This window comes from Brachyistius frenatus, unplaced genomic scaffold (genome assembly GCF_029030835.1).
Source record: "Brachyistius frenatus isolate BFR_SWC_R1_liver_20210118 unplaced genomic scaffold, ASM2903083v1 Contig_23, whole genome shotgun sequence".
NCBI lineage: Eukaryota > Metazoa > Chordata > Actinopteri > Embiotocidae > Brachyistius > Brachyistius frenatus.
Genome location: NW_027210622.1, coordinates 3,741,341 through 3,762,067, shown reverse-complemented (window position 1 = coordinate 3,762,067; position 20,727 = coordinate 3,741,341). Strand labels below are relative to the sequence as shown.

At 41.6% G+C, this 20,727-nt stretch overlaps 2 protein-coding genes across 2 annotated transcripts in view; both read right to left on the bottom strand.

Annotated features, from left to right (window-relative positions):
- LOC138620312 (ankyrin-3-like) overlaps positions 1–13,954 on the bottom strand; it is a 69,174-nt gene extending 55,220 nt beyond the window's left edge. The window contains exon 1 of the mRNA XM_069697401.1: positions 13,546–13,954. Coding sequence (XP_069553502.1) covers positions 13,546–13,677 — 132 coding nt within the window. The 5' untranslated portion in view covers positions 13,678–13,954. The remainder of the gene's footprint in view (positions 1–13,545) is intronic.
- A 1,558-nt stretch (positions 13,955–15,512) lies between these two features.
- On the bottom strand, positions 15,513–20,491 carry hpf1 (histone PARylation factor 1). The gene is made up of 8 exons (XM_069697450.1): positions 20,424–20,491; positions 18,551–18,728; positions 17,477–17,663; positions 17,193–17,291; positions 16,760–16,913; positions 16,409–16,496; positions 16,084–16,256; positions 15,513–15,858 (listed from the first exon to the last, which is right to left on the bottom strand). The coding sequence occupies exons 1-8, from the start codon at positions 20,460–20,462 to the stop codon at positions 15,724–15,726; spliced, it is 1,053 nt and encodes a 350-aa protein (XP_069553551.1). The 5' UTR covers positions 20,463–20,491; the 3' UTR covers positions 15,513–15,723.
- Positions 20,492–20,727: the final 236 nt, after the last annotated feature.

The window sequence follows — 20,727 nt, the reverse complement described above, 5'->3', positions numbered from 1 at the left end:
CATACATGCCAAAAGAAAAAGAGCCATTCATGTGCACAAACATGGAAAAAAAGAGAGAATGCCTGAAAAGGGCTAGTGAGCAATGACAGTAAGAAGCAACCACTCACTCATAACACACACACACACCCACGCACGCACGCACGCACGCACGCGCGCGCGCGCGCGCACACACACACACACACACACACACACACACACACACACACACACACACACACACACACACACACACACACACACACACACATTGTCCAGATGTACATGAAAACCCTACTCCATGTGAACAGATGCGGCTTCAAATGCGTCTGTGTGAGTGTGCGCGCATGTGCACGTGTACACACGAGTGTTGATGTGTGTGTGAGCTGCAGCCACAGGAAAGTGTTTATTGTGTAAGGGGTTTAGGGAGGCTGCATGCCAACAGCCAGCTGACTGCTTCAGCCACAGCTGCTCTCCCTACCACTGTGAACATGCTCTCCATTATGACTGAAAGAGGGACACATGAAGAGAGGAAAAGGTTAATGGGTTACGATGGGGGGTGGGGTGGATCAGAGGAAGAGAGCTGTAGAGAACAGAGGAAATACAGCGAATAATGAAAGCCATTTTGTGTATAATTTTCTGGTGTTAGTATCGGTATAGACATTCAAGAAATCTGGATAAATAAAGTTTTAATTTTACCACCTTCTTCTACAGTGGTCACACAGTTAGTTGATGATTTCAACATATGTCCTTTAGTTTACATTGATTTCCAACTACTTTTGTCTACTTTTCAGATAAAATTGTTAGAAGCCAAACTTTTTGGAGCGGTTTTTAAGGCAATTACATGGTTACGTGAGCAGAAACTACAAAGATATGATTGTCCCCTTGTGAGTCTGTGTTAACCCCCAAATTACGAGCAGTTGAATTCAAAGATCCTGCTTGAGTTCTTTTCTACTTTGCTCCATATTTAAGAAATTAAGGGAAAAGGAGATGAAGCAAAGGAAAAAGTTAGTTTCACGAAATAGATTAAAACATTGAGCAGCAATGAGGAAGAAAGAATGTAGAGGATCAGAAGCAGTGTGAACTCGAGTACAGGCTGTCCTTTGGTGAGCCAGCAGAGAAGATGGGATGCACCAATCGCTAGAGGGGGGACCAGTGAGCACAGAACAATTGCTCCAAATCATCCAGCAAGTTACAGGCCTCCCCGTGGGGGTAAGGTAGGTCGGTCTCAATCTCAACTGCATTGCATCCTCAGTACTGGTGGCTGATGGGATATTATTTGACAGCTTATGTGTGTGTGTGTGTGTGTGTGTGTCCACCACCAGCAGAGCAGTGTCAAGGTCCCTCTCTGTCAATGCAGCTAATGTTGAAATTTCAGCACCAGGGACAGGGACACTATCTCTCACCTCTATTTCTGTTCACACATTCTGCCTGATATGTTGTTACAGGCTCAGTCAACAACAACAGTCTCAGCAACATTTCTTTCTACTAGAAATCATGAATGAGACAGATCTGCTGAATCACTTCACACTCGTAATGCTGTTTATAATGCTTTACCCTGTGAGCCTGAGTGCTTCATTTGGTTCAGTGACAATCCTGCTGTTCCTGTGGATGTACTACTCTGCTCCTCTAGCACTCTCTGCTGGTGGCGCACAGAATATAGCAATTTTTTTTGTCAAACAGAGGCTATAAATCATAGATTTAACCCTGTAAATAGAGGGAATAACAGGACATCATCACAGTGATGATGAAGAAAACAATGGACGTACAAAGCTTCTCATATTTGCATCATAATTCTTTGATAAAGATTGCATGTAATAATTAATAAAATAAAATATTTTCACATATAATCAACTAAACCTTTGCTGTTTTTAGAATTAGAGTCACCTCACTTTGTTTCCGAGTAAACCAACCTAAAAAAAAAATCTTTCCAATATAAGCTTTAAAAACTAAACCAAAAAGTGACAGTACTAAAAAACGATCCTGCCTGACTGTAGGTTTCTGCTTTGCAATGATGTATACAAATTTTTGATATTTTTTGAATCAGTTTTATATCTTTATGTCCCAGTCTTTTAGTAATTGGCATAACTTAAAGTTTTTGACATGATCTTTTTGTGTTTTATATTTGGCATGCTGAGAATGACTGACTATTACACAAAAACACAGAGATAAAGAAAAAACACTACCCATAACCCATACTGTACACTGCATGCAACCTAAACGTATATAGGTAACAAACATTGCATTGCTCGATGTCTTGAGTTTCAGATTTAACAGACAAAATCTATAATTATTGATCAGCATGTTAGTTGATCCAGAGACAGTGTTCTGCAACAGCTGCTTGTGTGCATTAAGTATTTCTTTGTATGTTTTTATTAATAGTAGGAACTTTTTAGTGTCTATGCATGAGCAAAGGCTGATTGGTGACCTCTATTGATCACTCATGCAACATAATGAGGGTTAGGAGAATACATTATAAACTAACAAAAACATTGTGTGTGTGTGTGTGTGTGTGTGTGTGTGTGTGTGTGTGTGTGTGTGTGTGTGTGTGTGTGTGTGTGTGTGTGTGTGTGTGTGTGTGTGTGTGTGTGTGTGTGGCTTGTCCATTTAAGAGTCAGATTACATTGACAAAGGACTCCAAAGAAAGCTGATGTGAGCTCTTGTTTCTATTGGTTTAGTGTATCTTGTATGGGGAGGGGTTAATGGTCTGCCTTCCATTTTATAGATCCAAAGGCTTTTATTTGGCCGATTAGGGCTCTATGAAAGACAGATATGGGAGACACAGAGACCAGCACACGCATCCCTGCATTTGACTGTTTAAGTACTTCAAATTCTGAGTGTATGTATATGCAGGTGTGGTGTGTGCAAGTGCTTTGTCACACACACACACACACACACACACACACACACACACACACACACACACACACACACACACACACACACACACACACACACACACACACACACACACACACACAGTTTTAAAATACTGTTTGCTCTCCATCACCATTACAAAGGAAAATAATTGTAGTGTAGAGAATAGATTAAAGGAGAACATCTTTAACAGTTTTTGTTCTCTGTACTTTTGGGGGACAAATTGGTATTTTTTCAGTATTGGGGGAAACACGACCCCCACCAAAGCGGCAGTGGTTACACCCGTGATTTTCATATCATACTCACAGGAATTAAATGAAACCGTTGTAGGAAAAATGCATTTATCCAATAAAGAAAAATGTAACTGTAATTAAATGTACAGAATTTGCAGTAAATGAGCGAAAATATTAAAAACTAGTTTGTTAGTTTAACTTATCTCTGCTCCTGTTAGATCTTACTTGGTTTTTGCTGTTGGTTGTGTGGTTGTTTTGGATGTTGTTGTTTCCATTGTTGTTCACGATTTGTCTTCCTGCTAATGGAGCTACAGTGCTGACGAGAGAAGTTCTGACAACGATGAGTGTCTGGAAGCACATAATGCATGAGATTTTAATGGAGGGTACCAACTCATTTAGACTTCTTCAAGCTTATACATTTTTCATAAACACAACTTTGGATGAACCCCCCCCCCCCCCCCCCCCCGAAAAAACCAAATGTATAAGCTTGAAGAAGTCTAAACGTAGTTTATGTTTGTTCATAAACACAACTTTCGACCCCCTCCGAGAATCGCCACTTTAAAGAGGTGGAGGGGGTTGAGTGGCTCAGTGATCCTGGGAGCTATGTTGTCCGGGGCATCAGCCCATGGTAGGGTCTCACAAGGCAAACTGGCCCCAGGGGACAGCCCAGACTAAGAACGATGGATGGATCTTCAATGTAGCATGGGGGTCGGGAACAGTACCATTGGACTTGCATGGTTCCCATTTTCAAAAAAGGGGACCGGAGCCTGTGCTCCAACTATCGGGGTATCACTATACTCAGCCTCCCGGGCTAAACCTGTGCCAGGGTGCCGGAAAGGAGGCGTTGACCGTTTGTCGAACCTCGGACTCAAGAAGAGCAGTGCGGATTCCGTCCTGGTTGTGGAACAGTGGACCAGCTCTTTACCCTCACAAGACTACTGGAAGGGTCCTGGGAGTTTGCTCATCCAGTCTACATGCGCTTTGTGGACTTGGGGAAGGCTTTCGACTGGGTCCCTCTTTTTTTTGGGAGGGATGCGTCAGGAGTACGGGGTCCCACAGTCGTGGCAACGGGCCATCCGGTCTCTACAACTGCAGTAGGAGTTGTGTTCGTATTCTCGGCAATAAGTCAGACACGTTTCCGGTGGGGTTTGGCCTCCAACTGGGCTGTCCTCTGTCACCGGTCCTGTTTGTGACCTTAATGGACAGGATATCTAGTCGCAGCGGGAGGAGGAGAACGTCAGGTTTGGAGGTCTCGGGATCACATCTCTACTGTTTGTAGATGATGTGGTTCTGTTGGCTTCTTCAGACCTCCAGCATTCACTGGCGCGGTTTGCAGTCGAGTGTAAAGCGGCGGGATGAAAGTTAGCACCTCCAAATCTGAGGCCATGGTGCTCTGCCGGAAACCGGTGGATCACTCCCTCCAGGTGGGGACAGGTTGCCTGCCCCAAACGAAGGAGTTTAAGCGGAAGAAAATGGATGGACAACTTTCAACTTCACTCCCAACTGCCAAATTCAAATCTAACTCCTAGCAAGAAAACAAATATCCCCAGAATGAGCAGTCCCTTTAAACACAAGTAAGATCCTTTTTGGTATGTACGTCACAGTCAGCTGAGGTAAACGCCACTTTAGACCTATTTACTTAAACTCAAACCTCGGATTCATTATAAAGGCAGCACATACAGAAATCTGAAGGAATATTTTTGTACAATTTATGCGCAAGACAACACCAGTCCAACACTGAAGTTCAGAATATGCACACAGACACATACACCGCTCATCCTTTCCCTTTGGGGTATTGAGCTGAACCCTGCACCACATGACTGTAACATGAGAAAATCAAGAATGTAGTTTTACTACCCGCCAGAATCCACGTTTCTTACGACTAAACATGGAAGATATCGTACAAATGGTATGTTCTCTGAGTGAATATGTAAAGCTGCACAGCCGAAATAATGAACAGTAACTTTACAGGGTTCACAGGCATTACAACAATGATGAGGTATGTGACCATATTGTGGACCTTATTTTACTACCAACAGGCTCTACAAACAGTACGAGGAAAAATAAACAATTCCATTAATAACAAAGGATTATGTATTATTGGTAATGGCTAAATTTCTATGTTATGTTTGTTCTGCTTGTTTTAATTTAACATAATAAATAAAATACAGAGCAGAGGCAGTAATGGATCGGCTCAAAGATATTATATAAATGTCAAGTCATTTTCAGGCCTCTTTTAATGCCTAGGAAAGGTCAGAACCATAAAGTACACAGAACGCATGGTCTGGATCTCTCCCCTCTCTCTGTCTCTCACAAAACCAAATCACACGGAGTAAAATTGAATAGCAAGAGGACAAGAATCCAGACCAGACCACACCCAAACACAGTGAATAATGATACTGAGTCACTGGGTGGGGAGGAGGGGCTGAAATGAGATGAGAGGGGATGCAAAGATGCGCTGTAGAGGGGACGCGTTAACCTTGATAAAGTCACATGATGTGCCGAGAAAGAAAGTCGACTGGGGGATGAAAAAGTAAAGAAGACCACACCCTGAAACAACACCATGTCTCAGCACCAACAGGAGCATATACACACATAGAAACATGTGATTTGTGACTTTGCTGATTTACCGGTCACATAACGAGCTCCATTTGTCCTTCAGTGTTGCAACCATATTAGCCACCCTCCCTCCTTCCACAGATAGACAAGCAGCAGCCCTTCAGGCAGGCAGCAGTGCCACATTAACTGATTACTGGCAGCTTTCACATTTTGCTACATTAGGCCTCAACCTTCACTGTCTTTTTTTTTTTTTTTTTAGAGCAAACTATGAGCGCTGCAGAAGAATCGTGATGTCCATAAATGCTGAGTAAGCAACTGCTGACGTCCATGAATTCATTACTGACTTCCTGTAACTGACACCGGGTTTATGAGGTGCTATATCTAAGAGCTAAATGCATTCACAACCTACATCCACTGCTTCTCTGTGATCCAGGAAGACTGGTAAGATAACCACTGCCTTGGAAATGGCCATCATGCTAATTTACGACTTTCCCTTTTTTACTCTTTGAAGTGCTGCCCAAGTCCCTGGGGAACACATGATGTCAGCATCAGCTCACCGCTCCTGTTAATTGGATGAGAGAAAAGGCCTTGAGCGCACTGGAAAATAAATACTCAAGAACCACCCCACTGCAGATGCTATCAATGTTAAGTGATATCAATATTCCAGATATCAGTGTGAGAATAGTCTGCATGTAGTAGAATACTGAGGTACATTTTCAAGCCTGGTAGATGTGCACACAGGCTGTGATAAAACACAATGTGCAAAGCTACCCATTGAGACAACAAAACTGCTTAAATTACTTATTTTATAGGTAAACTGGAATTATGTAAAAAGGAGGGAGGAATTACAGATTTCTTTTTGCCACAATATATTCCAAATTTACTTAATTTTGAAAGCACTGTCTGAAAATGAGGCAAACCTGGCTTAACTATATAAATCTAATACTGTGAACATTGAAAAAAATTATCCTGATGATGATTTGTGTATAACTTATCTTTATTCCAGAATGTGCATTCACTCTAACATGCACAATCTGCACGTCACTTTACTATGGATTTCTTTGTACAAGAACATCTAGAACTATTACTGCTCCTCCCTTTCACTGCATTTCAATTAGGACTTTAACATCACAACCGTCAATGTCTTCAATTGAACATGTTCAAAACAGCTTAGCTTATATGCACATAATGTACTCTTTCTTATTGTTATTTTTATTTAATCTCTATACAATTATTATTTTCTCTTTTAGCCAAAGTGGAAGGACTGCAGAGCAAGAACTTTATTGTCCAGTGTGACCACCTGTTTATGGTGCATATTGACGGTAAATCTTCAAAGTAAATCTCTAAACCTGACTTTTCTCTCCAGACAACACAGAGCCACAGCCCTCAAATGTTGCATGCAGTTAAGAGTGTACAGACCAACACGAGTTTAGTTTTACCGCTCTGACCCACTCTTCATTTGCAAGCATTGCCAAAATGTTGGCAGACTATAATTTGCATCTGATGGCTGATCTCACCCAGCGTCAGATGACAAAGGGTATTGAGGCAGAAACTGATTTCACCTCCAAGTCGAATGTACTATGAATAATGAAGCGTGTGACCTAAAATCCGCTGCAGCCCACAGTCATACCGGGAATGCTGAGTGATGCTGTCAGGCTGAGAGAGCGCAAAGTAACCAGGCAGACAATTAGTCACACAGACACACACAATATAATGTGTGAGAGACCAAAATTAAAACAGATGGGAGTCGAAAACACACTTCATTAGCAGTCACGTTTTTCAGTTCTGTTTTGAGCTATAACCATGCAGAGTTTAAGTTTAGAAAGCCAAATTTAAGACCCAAGTAACACAATGAAAGTGGCACAAATCCGAGATGTAAAAGTGATAACAGTGTTGGTTGAAAACAGGCATTGCCATAGTTTTGCAAGGTAAACTGCATTCCCATTCTCCAGCTGCAGGAGGTACAGGTTGCGTCACAGCATTTTCCTCAGCATGTGAAAAAAGCAGTTTGATGTTTTTCTGTCATGTGTGTGTGTGTGTGTTTGTTGTCTCTGGCCACATTTAGTGCCACAAGCCACGCTATTCTCAACAACACAGTGCAAAAGCTTTGATGTGTTTTCTTGTGAGAAAACCTTCACTTACGCAACATAAATATGAAGCAGAGAGATGGAGATAGGAGGAACATTAGGAAGGAGCTGACCAGAGCAAAAGAGGCAGCGAGCACATTTACATGTAGGTGTCTGAGCCATGCTTCTGAGAAGTCCATTGATCATCAACCACACCCGGCTCTCTCTCCCCCTCTCTGTTTCTGCCTAACGGGAAACAGCGTTATAAGGCCATAATGAATAATTAACGTCTAAATGCCTCCCACTGCCCCAGTCCATATCACCTGCCCTCTGGAGCGAAGGAGGCATCTCAAGATAACACAATATTTCTAGAATATATTTCTCATAATCTGTAGCCATGAGCAGTTAATCTAGTCTATCAGGTCATTTCTCTCTTTTTGACTTAATTTGTTCGCTTTTTATCAACAAATGTTCACCTAAAGAAGAAAAGTACAATGATAATAAGCTATGACTCATCAAGTGATGCTATCACCACCCTTGGAACATCTGTCAGGGGAAGATATGCTATTGAGAGATGGTGTCAGATATCATTTGGGCACCCCAAGTTATGAGGTACCATAACGACCGAGAAGGACAGTCCAGAATACAGGGTGTCAGGATGCTGTTTGTACCCAAATATAAACATGCTGATGCTATATGGATGCTGGATCCGGGTCAAAAATATCAATGCATTTCTCCATTACACAGAATGGAAACTCATACGGAACCCAGATAACATCACCTGACTGTTGCTTGTATGTTGCATCAGAGCTTGTCAACAGAGTGACTCCTTGGTATTTGGAGGAGTATCATGCCTAATATGGTCACTGTTTGAGGTGAATTTACTCAAGTGGGATGTGAATATTTAGCTATCAGATCCACAGGTCAACTTCCTATGATGCACTAGTTCAGTACAACAGACATAGTAATGCTAGTTAGGATTTGTCAAATTGTTCGATTAGTCAATTAACAGTTTTGAATATAAGTCGTGAAAAATTGCCATTGTCATTCTTTGCAGTCTGGTGAGATGTAGTCTACTGGCTTGCTTTGTTGGTCCAAAACCCTGAAATATATTAATTGAAGAAAATCAGACACTTATAATAAGCTAGACCTACTGAATGAATGGCATTTTTGCTTAAAAGAATACTGAAATCATTATTTAATTATCAAAATAGTGAATGATTGGTTTTTGTTGTTGTTATTGATTGACCTATCGAATAACCGACAAATTGTTTTAGACCTGCAATTTACAATCTCTTCCCTGACTCAGGGAACATATAACAGAAATTGCTTTAAAGATTTTTTTTTTTTGGGACAGTGCAGTGCAGACAGACAAGAAATGTGGGGAAATAGAGCATGGAGAAATGACAGGCTGTAAAGGTTCAGCTGGCCATAAATAAAACTGGAGTCACTGCTGACAACATCTGAACCCGTGAGGTATGCGCCCTAACCCCTGGTTATTGGGTCGCCTCTGTAACAGGGGTTTTAGGATTTTTCCAGAGTGAAAGATGAATTGGTCAATCTGAAAAAGTTACTGATTGGCCGGTAATGGAAGTAATTACTCACAGGCCTGTGTAACTTTATACTGCCTCATTTAATATTGAAGATGTGGATGCTATGGTATCGAGAGTGGGTCAATGTAATGGACAGACATATCTTGCTGAATCATGTTCAAATGATTCCAAAACAATGCAGTGCTGAGCCAATATTTCACAAGAAACAATTTGGATACTTAATGGCATTTGGTAACCATCAATAAAGGCACCGGAACGGAACAGATTTATAACCAGGCAAGTGCTCTGACAGCTCTGGAAACACAGGTATGTAATACTAAATATGTATGTTTGAACATGTGTACGGACATACACCCTGTGCAGCTGCACCCACAAGGACCCTAACTGGCCAAACCTTTCCATTGGACATCTTGCACTGGAAGACAGCTGTGGTCAAATGTAGGTGTGTGTGTGTGTGTGTTGATGTAGCTGCTCCGAACTAATGTAATGAAGGCCGTGGCTCCATTAGGACTCCCTTCCTGCAGAGTCCCATCATACCACTCCCAGTGGAGAACGAGAGACAGACAGATAGACAGGCAGATACAGAAAAGCATAAGAGATGCAGACAGAGAGGCAGAAAAGAGAGAGATGAAAATGTCAAAGGCTGCAGTGTAATCTGACCTCCTGGCACATCAGGCCCTCAGTGTGGGGATCAGTGGGGAGGAGTGTGGGGCTGACGGGGTGCAGGAGGAGACGGAGGGAGGTATTTTGCAGGGAAATAAGAGATGAGCAGGCATTGCAGCCAAGAAGACAAGGAGAAAACTAGGTGAAAGAATCAAACCCCCCATGTTGAGGCAGTGAGAGGAAGTGTGGCCCTGTAGGAGGAGAGATGGACGGCAAGCTGAACAGAAAGTGGGGAGGGAATTTGGTGCAAGCAGAGCTGCAAAATGAAGGGAAGCAGGGGACAAAGTAAGTTCACTTGAAAAGGGATCTTCCTGCCAAGGATTGAGATAGAAGGAAGTTAAATGCCTCAACATAATGAGTCATCTTTAGATGTAAAACAAGAGCTTTCCAAATGCAGATATTTGTGTCTGGAGATTAAGACATGTATTTATTCTTGTGCATCTGTATCTAAAAGGGGCAGAATGTCTCAATTGAAGCTTCAAGGTTTAAATATTTCCACTATCACTGCAGTGGACATAAAATCTGGTCGTGAATTGATCTCTCCAAACTGAGCTCCTAAGTATCCACTAATCAACCAGAGGAAAGGGGAATGGCACAGACAGAGTTGACACATCATGTTGCAGTCTATGTATTGTTCAGATTGAGGAGAGCACAGAGTGTGGAGTGCAATCATTTAACACCAGCACAGAGCATCGTGCAAATGAACACTGACACTGGTCCAGTGCAGTGAGCACAGACATGGGGACACACAGCCACTTAACTAGGAAGGAGCTATTTTTCTCCGGGACAATCACACAAGAGACAGGCAGTATTTTTAGACCTGCAAGTGAGATCTTCAAATCCTGGTCTCCCTTCACAGATTCTCTTTTTGTCTCGCATTTAGATCTGTAATCCCTGTAGAGAACTCTATGTCAACAGTGAGCTTTACTGACCACTATATATTACATTGCATCAGTACCTATCCATTTGTGTTTTGCATATGTCACAGATTTTCTCTATCAGAGCACCTCGACCAGGATAAACACACTAAATGTATAGCATCCAATAGTGAAGCGTCTCTGCAAACCCAATAGTGAAGCTAAAGGGAGATTTGTTTGTAGAGTTCCAATACTTTGAAAATGCCATTTGAAAAACTCAACAACAGTGTGTCCTCCAACAATCAATGTCCTGCGGAACAGTCTTTATTGCTTGATATTGTTGGCCAAAGTTAGGAGAAGTGAAGACCACCCACAGCAAGGTCTGTGGATCATGTTTAAATACGTTCTGAAATACATTTTCCATCGTGTTAAACAAACAAAATCAAATGTATCTCCTGGACTAGATACTGTTACTTTTTACAGCCTCGACCTGGGAGGTGTGGTTGGACCTTTAAACAATAAGCATAAGGCAATGTCCATAATCAAAGTGCTATTTCTGTTCATTTTTTTTTTGTACTAGTTTCCACCAGTCTCTAATTCTACCTGCAATTTAGTCATGACTTATGTTAAGTGCCACTATTGGCCTGGAAGGGGGAAGGAGACAGGAAAAACGTCAAACAGACCAACCAATAGGAGTCAGTCGTGCCAAGTGACAAGAACATGATCATTCATCAACACTACCGCTGCCAAATAGATGCACTGCTGCTGGGGACTAAAAATGGATCTCTGCAGGGGTAAATAATTATCCCCCTGCATCACGCAGGAGCCTCACACAGTGTGCTACCTTAACAATCCAAAACTACTTTACACCCTCACAGTGTATGGCTGTCTCGTGGCTTTTATGTAAGATTTGTACATTTGAATACAAAGGAAGTAAACCACTTAAGAGTGTAGTGAAATAATAGGACAATATGTGACCTTATAGCAGTTACCAATTCTGATCCCAATATAAAGACCCAAGACAATTTTATATTAAGGATGGGAAAATAATAATAATTACAAAAAAGCTTTAATTCAAGAGGTAAACAGGATGACTTTAAGTAAAAGTTTAACTGTGTTTCCATGATAAAAGCTGCTGAGGGTTAGATCACAGGATCACAACCGAGGAAACGTGCTTATATAAATTCAGCTGATGCACAGTAATACATGCAGGGACTCTTGAGAAGTTGCACTATCTGCTACAAATCTCTGTAAAACAGTATAGCATGGTGCTCAAAGATAAGCTCCAAGTGGGACTTTTAAAAAAAAAAATGTTTAAACAAATTCAGCGGTCAAAGTAGCCTCTGCATTTCACCAAAAGTCTTCTTCATAATTTTTTTTAGAGAGTACATCATGAACACGTGCATATGTTGAGAAAAATATACAATTCATAGAGCAATAACTCATCTGCTTTTCTCCTTTCTCCTTAAATGAACTAACATCCACAAAAGAGCATAACTATAAAAGTCCTCCTGGGCACAATGTGTTCACTTGATCATGAATGCACAAACACCTGACTGAGCAGTTCTGCTTTCGGTTTTTCAACACTGAAAATAATAAAAACTCCTGTTTGCATTCAAGTATATGAGCTCAGAGGCCCCACCCTAAAAGAAGAGCCGAAAGTGTGTGTCTTTGTGTATCTGTATGCGAGTGTGTATATGTAGCACTACAGTCCATTACTGAAATCACATTAGACTGAGAGAGTGCACCGAGACAGGAAACAACCTCTACCACCTCCTGACTCACTTTCCTGAATACACAAACACACATGGGATCAAATCCACAGCTATGAAAATCAACTTGTGGGTAAAGATGAATTGTCTGAATAGATTCAAGTTTTCCAATGAAGCGCATGTAAAGCAACATATAATTACAACACATATGGGTCTTAGCAATAAATATAAGTGATGATGTTGCAGCATACACATGAAGAGGAAAGGATGTAGTATCTACACAGTAATAGGAGAATTTCAGTGCATATGAGGTCAGAAATACCTGAAGGCAAATCAGCCCAGTTCAAGAGCAGCCTGAAAGAGCACTTAGTGGGCCCGCAACGGGCACATTCAAAACACACACTATACAGTACAGCATTATATTGAAAGAGGATCACAACGAAGCAGACTCTATGTGCGTCTCAGACAGACACAAGGCAACGGAACTGACAATGTCTGACTAACATCATAAAAAATCGGAAGAATCCAGTTTTCAGAACTAAACTACTTGCAGTGTGTCTTTTAAAAGGGGAAAAAAAGAAGGAAATCCTTTCAGGCAGGGACTCTCACTTTCTGGCCAGTAAATCGTATATGGCCCATCTCCACAGTAAACCTGCAGTGGTGCATGTGAAGTTGTAAATATCCCTCTATGGAGCCTCTAACTAGAGGAGTCAGCGCAGACCTGGTGATGTTTATTTTGACGGCCATAACAGCTGGCACGGTTGGCTTATTCGTGTATTATCACACTCTACTGAAACTCTTATCAACACAGATGGTTGGCCTATTTTCTCTGCGGAACAGCTTTCCCCTTGTTAATAGCTAATTTGAACACAATTCATGCAACGATCTGAGAAAATCTGTCAGAAGAGCGGCGCCGGTGTGATGAAGCAGGGCAACGCCTTCGAACTGCTCTCTGACTAAACGCGCAGCATCAGCAGCGGTTTGGGCTGCTCGTTACACGGCTCACTGGGCCACTTAGTGCAGAGAACAGGCTGCGGACAGATACCCACCTGCCGTATACGGTTCTGGTGCAGCGGCGGCGGAGGTCCTCCGTCGAGGGACGTGTTGCTCGAGGAGGCCGTTTTCAAGTCACGGTCGGAGCCGCCGCCCCTGGAGTGACTTTCTTCGGGGCTACTTGACATTCCGTCTCGGGCTGGCTGCAGCTGGAAGCGACGCGGGCTCGGAGGGTCCCTCCGCCAGTGCAAGGTGGATCTCTGTGTGGGGCCTCAGAATCCACGGGGCTCGGCAGGGCCCAGGATCATTCTGCGATGGCAGAAGTGCTCCGGGATCAAACGTGACTGAAGCTAATACAGCGATTCTTCCACACTGTCAAACCAAAACTAGCGCTCCCTCCGTTCAGGGATGCTCCCAGTGTGGTGGTGTGGCCTGCGTTTGTATGTGTATGTGAGTGGACACGTGAACGCGCTTCGGATGCGCTTCCCCGAAACTCCGCAGGATCCGTGATGCCTTCAAGGACAATCGGAAGTCTCAGAAGCACACTTTGAATGTGATGAAACTGGAATTTTCTGACTCGGTCGCTGAAATGCGACCTGTAAAAGGTTCAGAGTAACAATAAAAGTGACATTAGGCTTTACACGTGTTTATAACATAAGACATCACTGCTACAACAAGTGAACTCATCACTGTCTTCCACTGTGGAGAATTGTTCTCATTCTGGCTATAAGAAAACGTGTCCCCAGTGGTACTTGAATGCACCGACGAGCAGTAGTGCCCTCCTGTTTTGCTTATTTCCCCCCACCCCTTCAGTTCTTCTGCAGCAGTGGTGGTTTCACACATTTATGTTAGCAGTGGGGTCCATGATGTGCCACAATCAAACTAAAAATTGTAAGTTTGCATATGAAACCATCCCAATGCAGACACATTTGGGTTGGACTTAGATAATGCAATCTCCCTCTTGGTATTACGCCCCCACCTTGGCCTGGGTTTCTTCGTGAGGCTACAAATTTAATGGAGGTTGACAGGACAAAATCAATTACAATGTCTTGGAGACATTTGAAAAACAGGCAGGAGGGCGAATAGGAGGGAGGTTTAAGAAATCATGTTAAACTGGCAAAATGTCACAGGTGGGAGAGCCTTCAGAGTGAGCGGACAGCTATATGATATTTATCCTATTCACCTATTCAACCGCTTCTTTAAATGTCTGTGAAATATGAGAATATGAAAAATAAACAGCTGAGGTGTTTACTGTGAATAACTCATTTTGCCTTTGTTTATTTAAAAAGCACATGCAGTAAAGAGACTGATCTTAAAAGGATGTCCCTCAGAATTTAGTCAAGATAGTTTTTTTTTTTTTAAGAGTATTGTAAGTAAAAGCTTTACACCCTTACATAAAAATGGCCTGTTCAAGACTGGATTCCCAAACAAGCAAAGCAGACAATAACCGAGCTCCAGGGGGTTCTGTTAAGTTTCTAGTTTTGCTAAAATGCGTTGCTATTTTTTTTGCAGTTTACTTGCTTCATAGAGCAAAACCCTAGAAATATTATCTCTAGCTCAACGTCCATATTAAAAGCAACAGAGTCAAAGGAAATAATTAATCCATTTAATCTATGGAAATCAAAGCTCCAAACCTAACACCACTCTTTGTAAAGCTTTTACCTGATTAATGTAAATGACTGGCAAGTTTATGGGAACTATGGGTTATAATGACTCAACCAGCAGGGTAGGGATGTCTTTCCAAGACGCTGGTCACAATTCTCAGTTTGTCACTCACACACACACAACTGCCCTCCGTTTCCACAGCATGGTATCACACTGAAAATTGTACCTTGACAACAATGTTTCAGAAGATCATTTGTCAGCCAGTGGCCAAAACAATAGCAGGCTGCATCCTGCCTTGACAATCTAAAATGAAGTTAAAGTCCACTATACTGTACACAATGACTGCTGCACAATCTCCATGTAAACACATTAGCTGGACGATTAACTAGGATCTGGTTTGATACAAAACTTGAACAGGTAAAAATATAAAAATGCTTTATTAGACATCTACCTTTAACAAACAAGGTATCACTGATTTGGTTCCAATCAGTGACAGCAGCACCACAACCACCACAAAACATTAATGGTGACAAACAACAGAAGGACAAGGACACATGGTGGGAAAGCTTATAAGAGCTAGAACTGAAATATACAGTACTTCTGAGTCTTTTTTTTTTTTTTTTTTTTTTTTAGTGTGTAGAGAGTTGGTCAAGGTTGTCATGGTTGCGACTGGAGAGGTGGGCCTCCAAAATGTCCCCAAACAAATTCCTTTTCAGCAGATTGTAGGCCATGGGCAGAAGTTGCTTGATGACCTTGTGGAAGTACTGAGGGGAGACAGGAAAACAAAGATTAATAATGTATTTATTTGATTTATCATTATACATTTTATTTATAATTACAAATTAATATCAAAAGAAAACATTAGTAATTTGTGAAACATACTCTTTTTCTTTTTTTTTTATCCAAATATTCATGCAAAAGAAAAAAAAAATCATATTAGAGTCAAATCAGCGTTGAAGGCCTATTATGCACCACTTTCAGAGACTCACATGGGATCCATAACAGAAGAGGTCTATTCCTAGCTCGTAACCCATGCCATAGTCGCACTCATCATTAGCAAACTGAACAAACGTGATCATCTCCTGGACCGGTCCAAAGGCTTTGATGCGCTCTTCATCACTCCGTGCTTCAGCAATGGCTTTGCAGATCTTCTTGAGACCAGCTAAGAAAGGAAGAGAGAGAGAGAGAAAAAAAAAGACAACTGTCATTTCACATTTTTAGCCCCTGCGTATCAAAGTCAGTTCACATCACCAATCAGAAGGAAATAGACAAATAAGAAGTGTGTTAAAAACACCTAAAAGCATTTAAGCTCACCATCTGTCTCTGGTAGTTCTCTGTATCCTACATCATTCTTGTCTACAGGCACAACGATGCCTGCACCGTGGAACGTCTTGGTGACCACCTGAGGCGTGATGAGAAGTTTGTATTTGTCTAATGGCAGTTGGAGCGCAACAGTTTTGTCCCAACCCAGTTTCTATACATTTTATGCTTTGTATGCAGGACCACTTCGCACGAATGCTGTTAAATGCTACTGCATGTTATCATGCCATATTTCATGGAATGATTAACAGTTACGAAAAGATGCAGTGACGTTTCACCTGTGATGAGTGCTCTATTGGCAGAAGGTAGTAGACAGTTTCATTTTTGTCCTACTGTATATATTACCTTTTTGTCCCTCTGCTTCATGTCTTTGGTCTTCTGCTCTAGAGACAAGCCCAGTGTCTCTGCTTTTTCTTTTAGCTTCATTTCTAAGTTTTCTAAAGTCTCTGCTTCCGCTTTCTTACTGCCCCTCTCTTTCCTCTTCCTCAGCAGATACAGGCTGGTGAAGGAGAAACCACAGGGATCAACAACAGGTTAAAAGATGTTTAAAGAGATAAGTATTAACTCAAAGAGGCACCAATACTACAGCAAATACAAAAATAAAGAGGTGTCAGCTCTGCCTTCTGCCTCGTTGTGCTCAAAGACTTGCTATTTAATCACATACTTCCATTGTCGATTTTACTAATCCTGCAATTTAAAATTTGTCTTAACCAGGCAGTGGGAAGTGATCTCAAGTATGAGGTGATATATGGTGAATATTTGGCAATTAACAACTCACTGGACAGCAGCAAACACATTGTCCCCCATCTGTGTTATAGTGCAACCATTCTTAGCTTCATTTTCCCCAACAAAGGAAGGAAGAGAGCCTGGAGTATCTCTGGAAAACAACAGAAATCAGTAAAAACAAATGAGAACCTTTCAGGGTCATGTAGATGTAGTTTTCACTCTACTCATATTATCAATCTCTCAGTAGTTGGACTGTGTTCTCTCATATTGCTGGAGTCACTGTTAGAAGAGGCCTGTAGTGGAAGATACGGGATTGTAATGAAAGCAGTTCTGTACCTGTAGTAACCCATGTGATGCTGGCTGTCCTCGCTCCCCTGAAGTATGGTCTGAAACTCTGGCGGGTCATAAAAATACCTCCAGTGAAGGTGGAAGTTAGGTTGAGGATTCTTGGAGTTTCTGTGAGCTCCTACCAGAATGTCAAAAGGACCAACCAGCTGCAGACCCAGAGCATCTTTCAGGGCACCTGAACAGATTGAAGAGTCATAAAAATAGTATATTGAGACGGTAAACAACGGACAGAGGCATCAGTCAATTACTGATGTTTTTGATCCTCATTTTGAAATATATTTGAAATACACACCGTTTATTCGATTCTATGTTATAACCAAAAATATAATATGCACAACTGAAGAATGCTCAAAATAAGCTCAAATTTATAGCTCTCCTTTGCCTTGGATGGTTTTAAAGAAACACAGGTAAACATCTGAGCAGTAGACTCTTGTTGGATCAATGATGAATTGATAGAATTGTTTAATTTTCATTAGACTAAATGATCACTGTCAGGTTAATTGGTGATTCTAAATTACTCATAGGTGTGAATGTGTATGTGAATGGTTGTCTGTTTCTTTCTTTCTGTGTTGACCCCGTGATGGACTGGCGACCCGTGTAGGGGGTACCCCAAAGTAAGCTGGGATAGACCCCACACGCCCCTGTGACCCTATTCAGGATAAAGTGGGTATAGATAATGGATGGATGGATGGATGGATGGATGGATGGCTGGATGGATGGATGGATGGACGATTATTGAATGTAAGTAACTGCATCCGGCAGTGGTTTTAACAATGCCCTGGATTGTCAGCACGTCAAACTACAATAACACCCCGAAACAGTGAAAGTGCTTCTATGTCATCTAAAGACACTTGAGTTTTCAGGTGGTATTGTGTATTTTTCAGTAGTTTCGTAAAGCGTTTGTGCATCCCTTATCTATCCAGACTTCAAGTTCGCTAAGGAGCGCTGACTCAGTGGCTCCACCCCGTTTTCTCGGAGTCTACCGACAGAAAAATCGATTAAATGTCAGATGCACCGGTCAGTTATTCTAAGGAGGTAACACTGTGAGTGTCAAGAGCTTACCACGGGGGTTGTCAGGACAAAGCTCAATGCAGAAGTCCCACAAGTGGTACAGATCTTCTGGCATTTGAAAGTTGTACAGTTGCACCATCTCATCTCGTTGCTCTGAATTCACTGCTGACAATAGCGCAGCTTCATCACTTCTGACTTTCTTCAACTCTCCATTGCCTGTGCTCGACTCCTAAACAAATGAAATTATATATATATTTCAATACAGCAGCCATGGAATAAATGCAAATGTATTGTTACAATAGCAGCTCTTCCCAAAATGATACACCTAAAATTATTTCAATATTAGTAAACTAAATATTAAAAACATCTTTTAGCATGACATAATATAGAGCATGACAAACTGCAACCCCCAAGATGACCAATAAGGTAAATCGACACATCTCTAAGACAGTTTTAACAAAGCAGTACATCAAAACCCTGACAAAGGTAGGCCACGTTTTTTTTTTTTTTTGCAGATTTATTAGTATCTATGATCTGGCAACTGTAGTTATGGTACAATATGCACAGCTGTCTTCAGTGCTGTACATAACCGTAACCTAAATTGCAGTCATAAAATACCAGACGTCTGTATTTATTGAGGAGTATATAATAAAAGTTGTGAAATAACTGCATAAAATAACACAACATTGGTGCAGCAAAGATGCTGTACAACATCAAGATTCCTGACTTTCTCATGTGATCATGAGCATCATTACTTTACCATGGACTTTGCAAATGTTATCAGACTGGATCAAATTCTGATAAAGAAACGTGTCATTTTGTACGGGTTGTAAAGCTTAAAACAATTTCTCCACTGTTTTACAGCTGCAACGGTAGCTACAGAGTATACTATCGTAATGATAATAAATATTTTGTCAAATGAAAGTTCACCCTGCGTTCACTCTCTTCGTTGACACAGACGAAAAACAAAAGACTGCATTAAACAAAGCTCAGCTTTAGCAAGGGAGGAGATACAATACAACATGAGAGAAAAAGAAAAAGACAAAAGTGTCGGAGGTGAAAGAGGAATAGCAGGTAATGTCCTCTGCTGTTCAACACTGTCTCACACACTCACTGTCCAACAATACAGATATGGCATAGTGATGATGTCATAATTATTGTATAAAACACATTGGGTGTAAATGCAAGTTACTGTTTAAGACACATTTGTACAATTAAAATCCAAAATGAAGACAACTCAAACACAAAGATGAGAAAAAAAAGAAGGCATATATATTGTTCCTAAATAATTTGTTATACGTTTTAGGAGAGAAAAGTGAGGAGGACCACCTGGCAAGCTCTGCTTTTGGACATCGGTATTTCTAAGACCCTCGGTGCGGCCATGGCGCTGTGTAATTTGTATCGGGCAGTGGAGTCCTCCTACAATTAACGACCGACATTTTTCTGAACGGTTGCGTAAAACCTTAGCTAACCAATGTTAGCTGTTGGGGGACTAATTTCTGGGATAAAAGCAAGAATAAAATCAAGACACCAACTCGTTTCCCTGCAGCAGACCAGAGAGGTACAGCTGACGAGTATTATCGAGCTAATATATCGACTACATTATGGTCCATTCATGAGGGCTTCTGATTTGAGCAATGCAAGCGACATAAAAAAAAAAAAATTAAAAAAAATAATAATAATCCCGGTGTGTATTGTGAGCCTCAGAGAACAAGCGGCTTTGCGGTACCAGTCAGCGGTGCTGCTGCCATGTTGTCGTCTGCTGCTCAGTCAGCGTGCCAAACACTTCTGCCCACAGCGTTTAACACAAGTTGCTTTGTCGCCCCGATAACCAAACACAGCGCAGCTCCCCGCCTGGCGAAACTGTCTCCTAAACAGACACTTCAACAACCCGACGGTGGGAGCCAAAACTGAGTCGCATTACCTGAACGGATTTGGGTTTTCTTTTTGCGCGCCCTGTCATTTTACTCCTCTTGTCTCTCCTTCGGCGTCTTCTTCTGCAGGTCGGCAGCGTGGAGCCACTGCGCCACATTTAAAGCTCATCAGTGCACCCCAGAGGCCGCCGACGGTAAGCGATGACTCCCAAAAACCAATGTAATAAACGTCTCCGAGTTTCACGGTAGAAAAAGTATTCAGATCCTGCGCGTAAATAAAAGTAACAATACATTCATGTAAAAATACTCCTTCAGCGGTCTGTGTACAGAATATTGCGTTAGTAAAAGTATTAA

Bases quoted from the DNA above. Each gene is read 5' to 3' on its own strand.
- hpf1 (XM_069697450.1), bottom strand. From the start codon at position 20,462: ATGACAGGGCGCGCAAAAAGAAAACCCAAATCCGTTCAG. The intron at 16,914-17,192 runs GTGAGTTGTTAA...CTCCTTCACCAG, and splicing joins AATGTGTTTGCTGCTGTCCA to CCTGTATCTGCTGAGGAAGA. The intron at 16,497-16,759 runs GTAATATATACA...ATCACGCCTCAG, and splicing joins TGAAGCAGAGGGACAAAAAG to GTGGTCACCAAGACGTTCCA.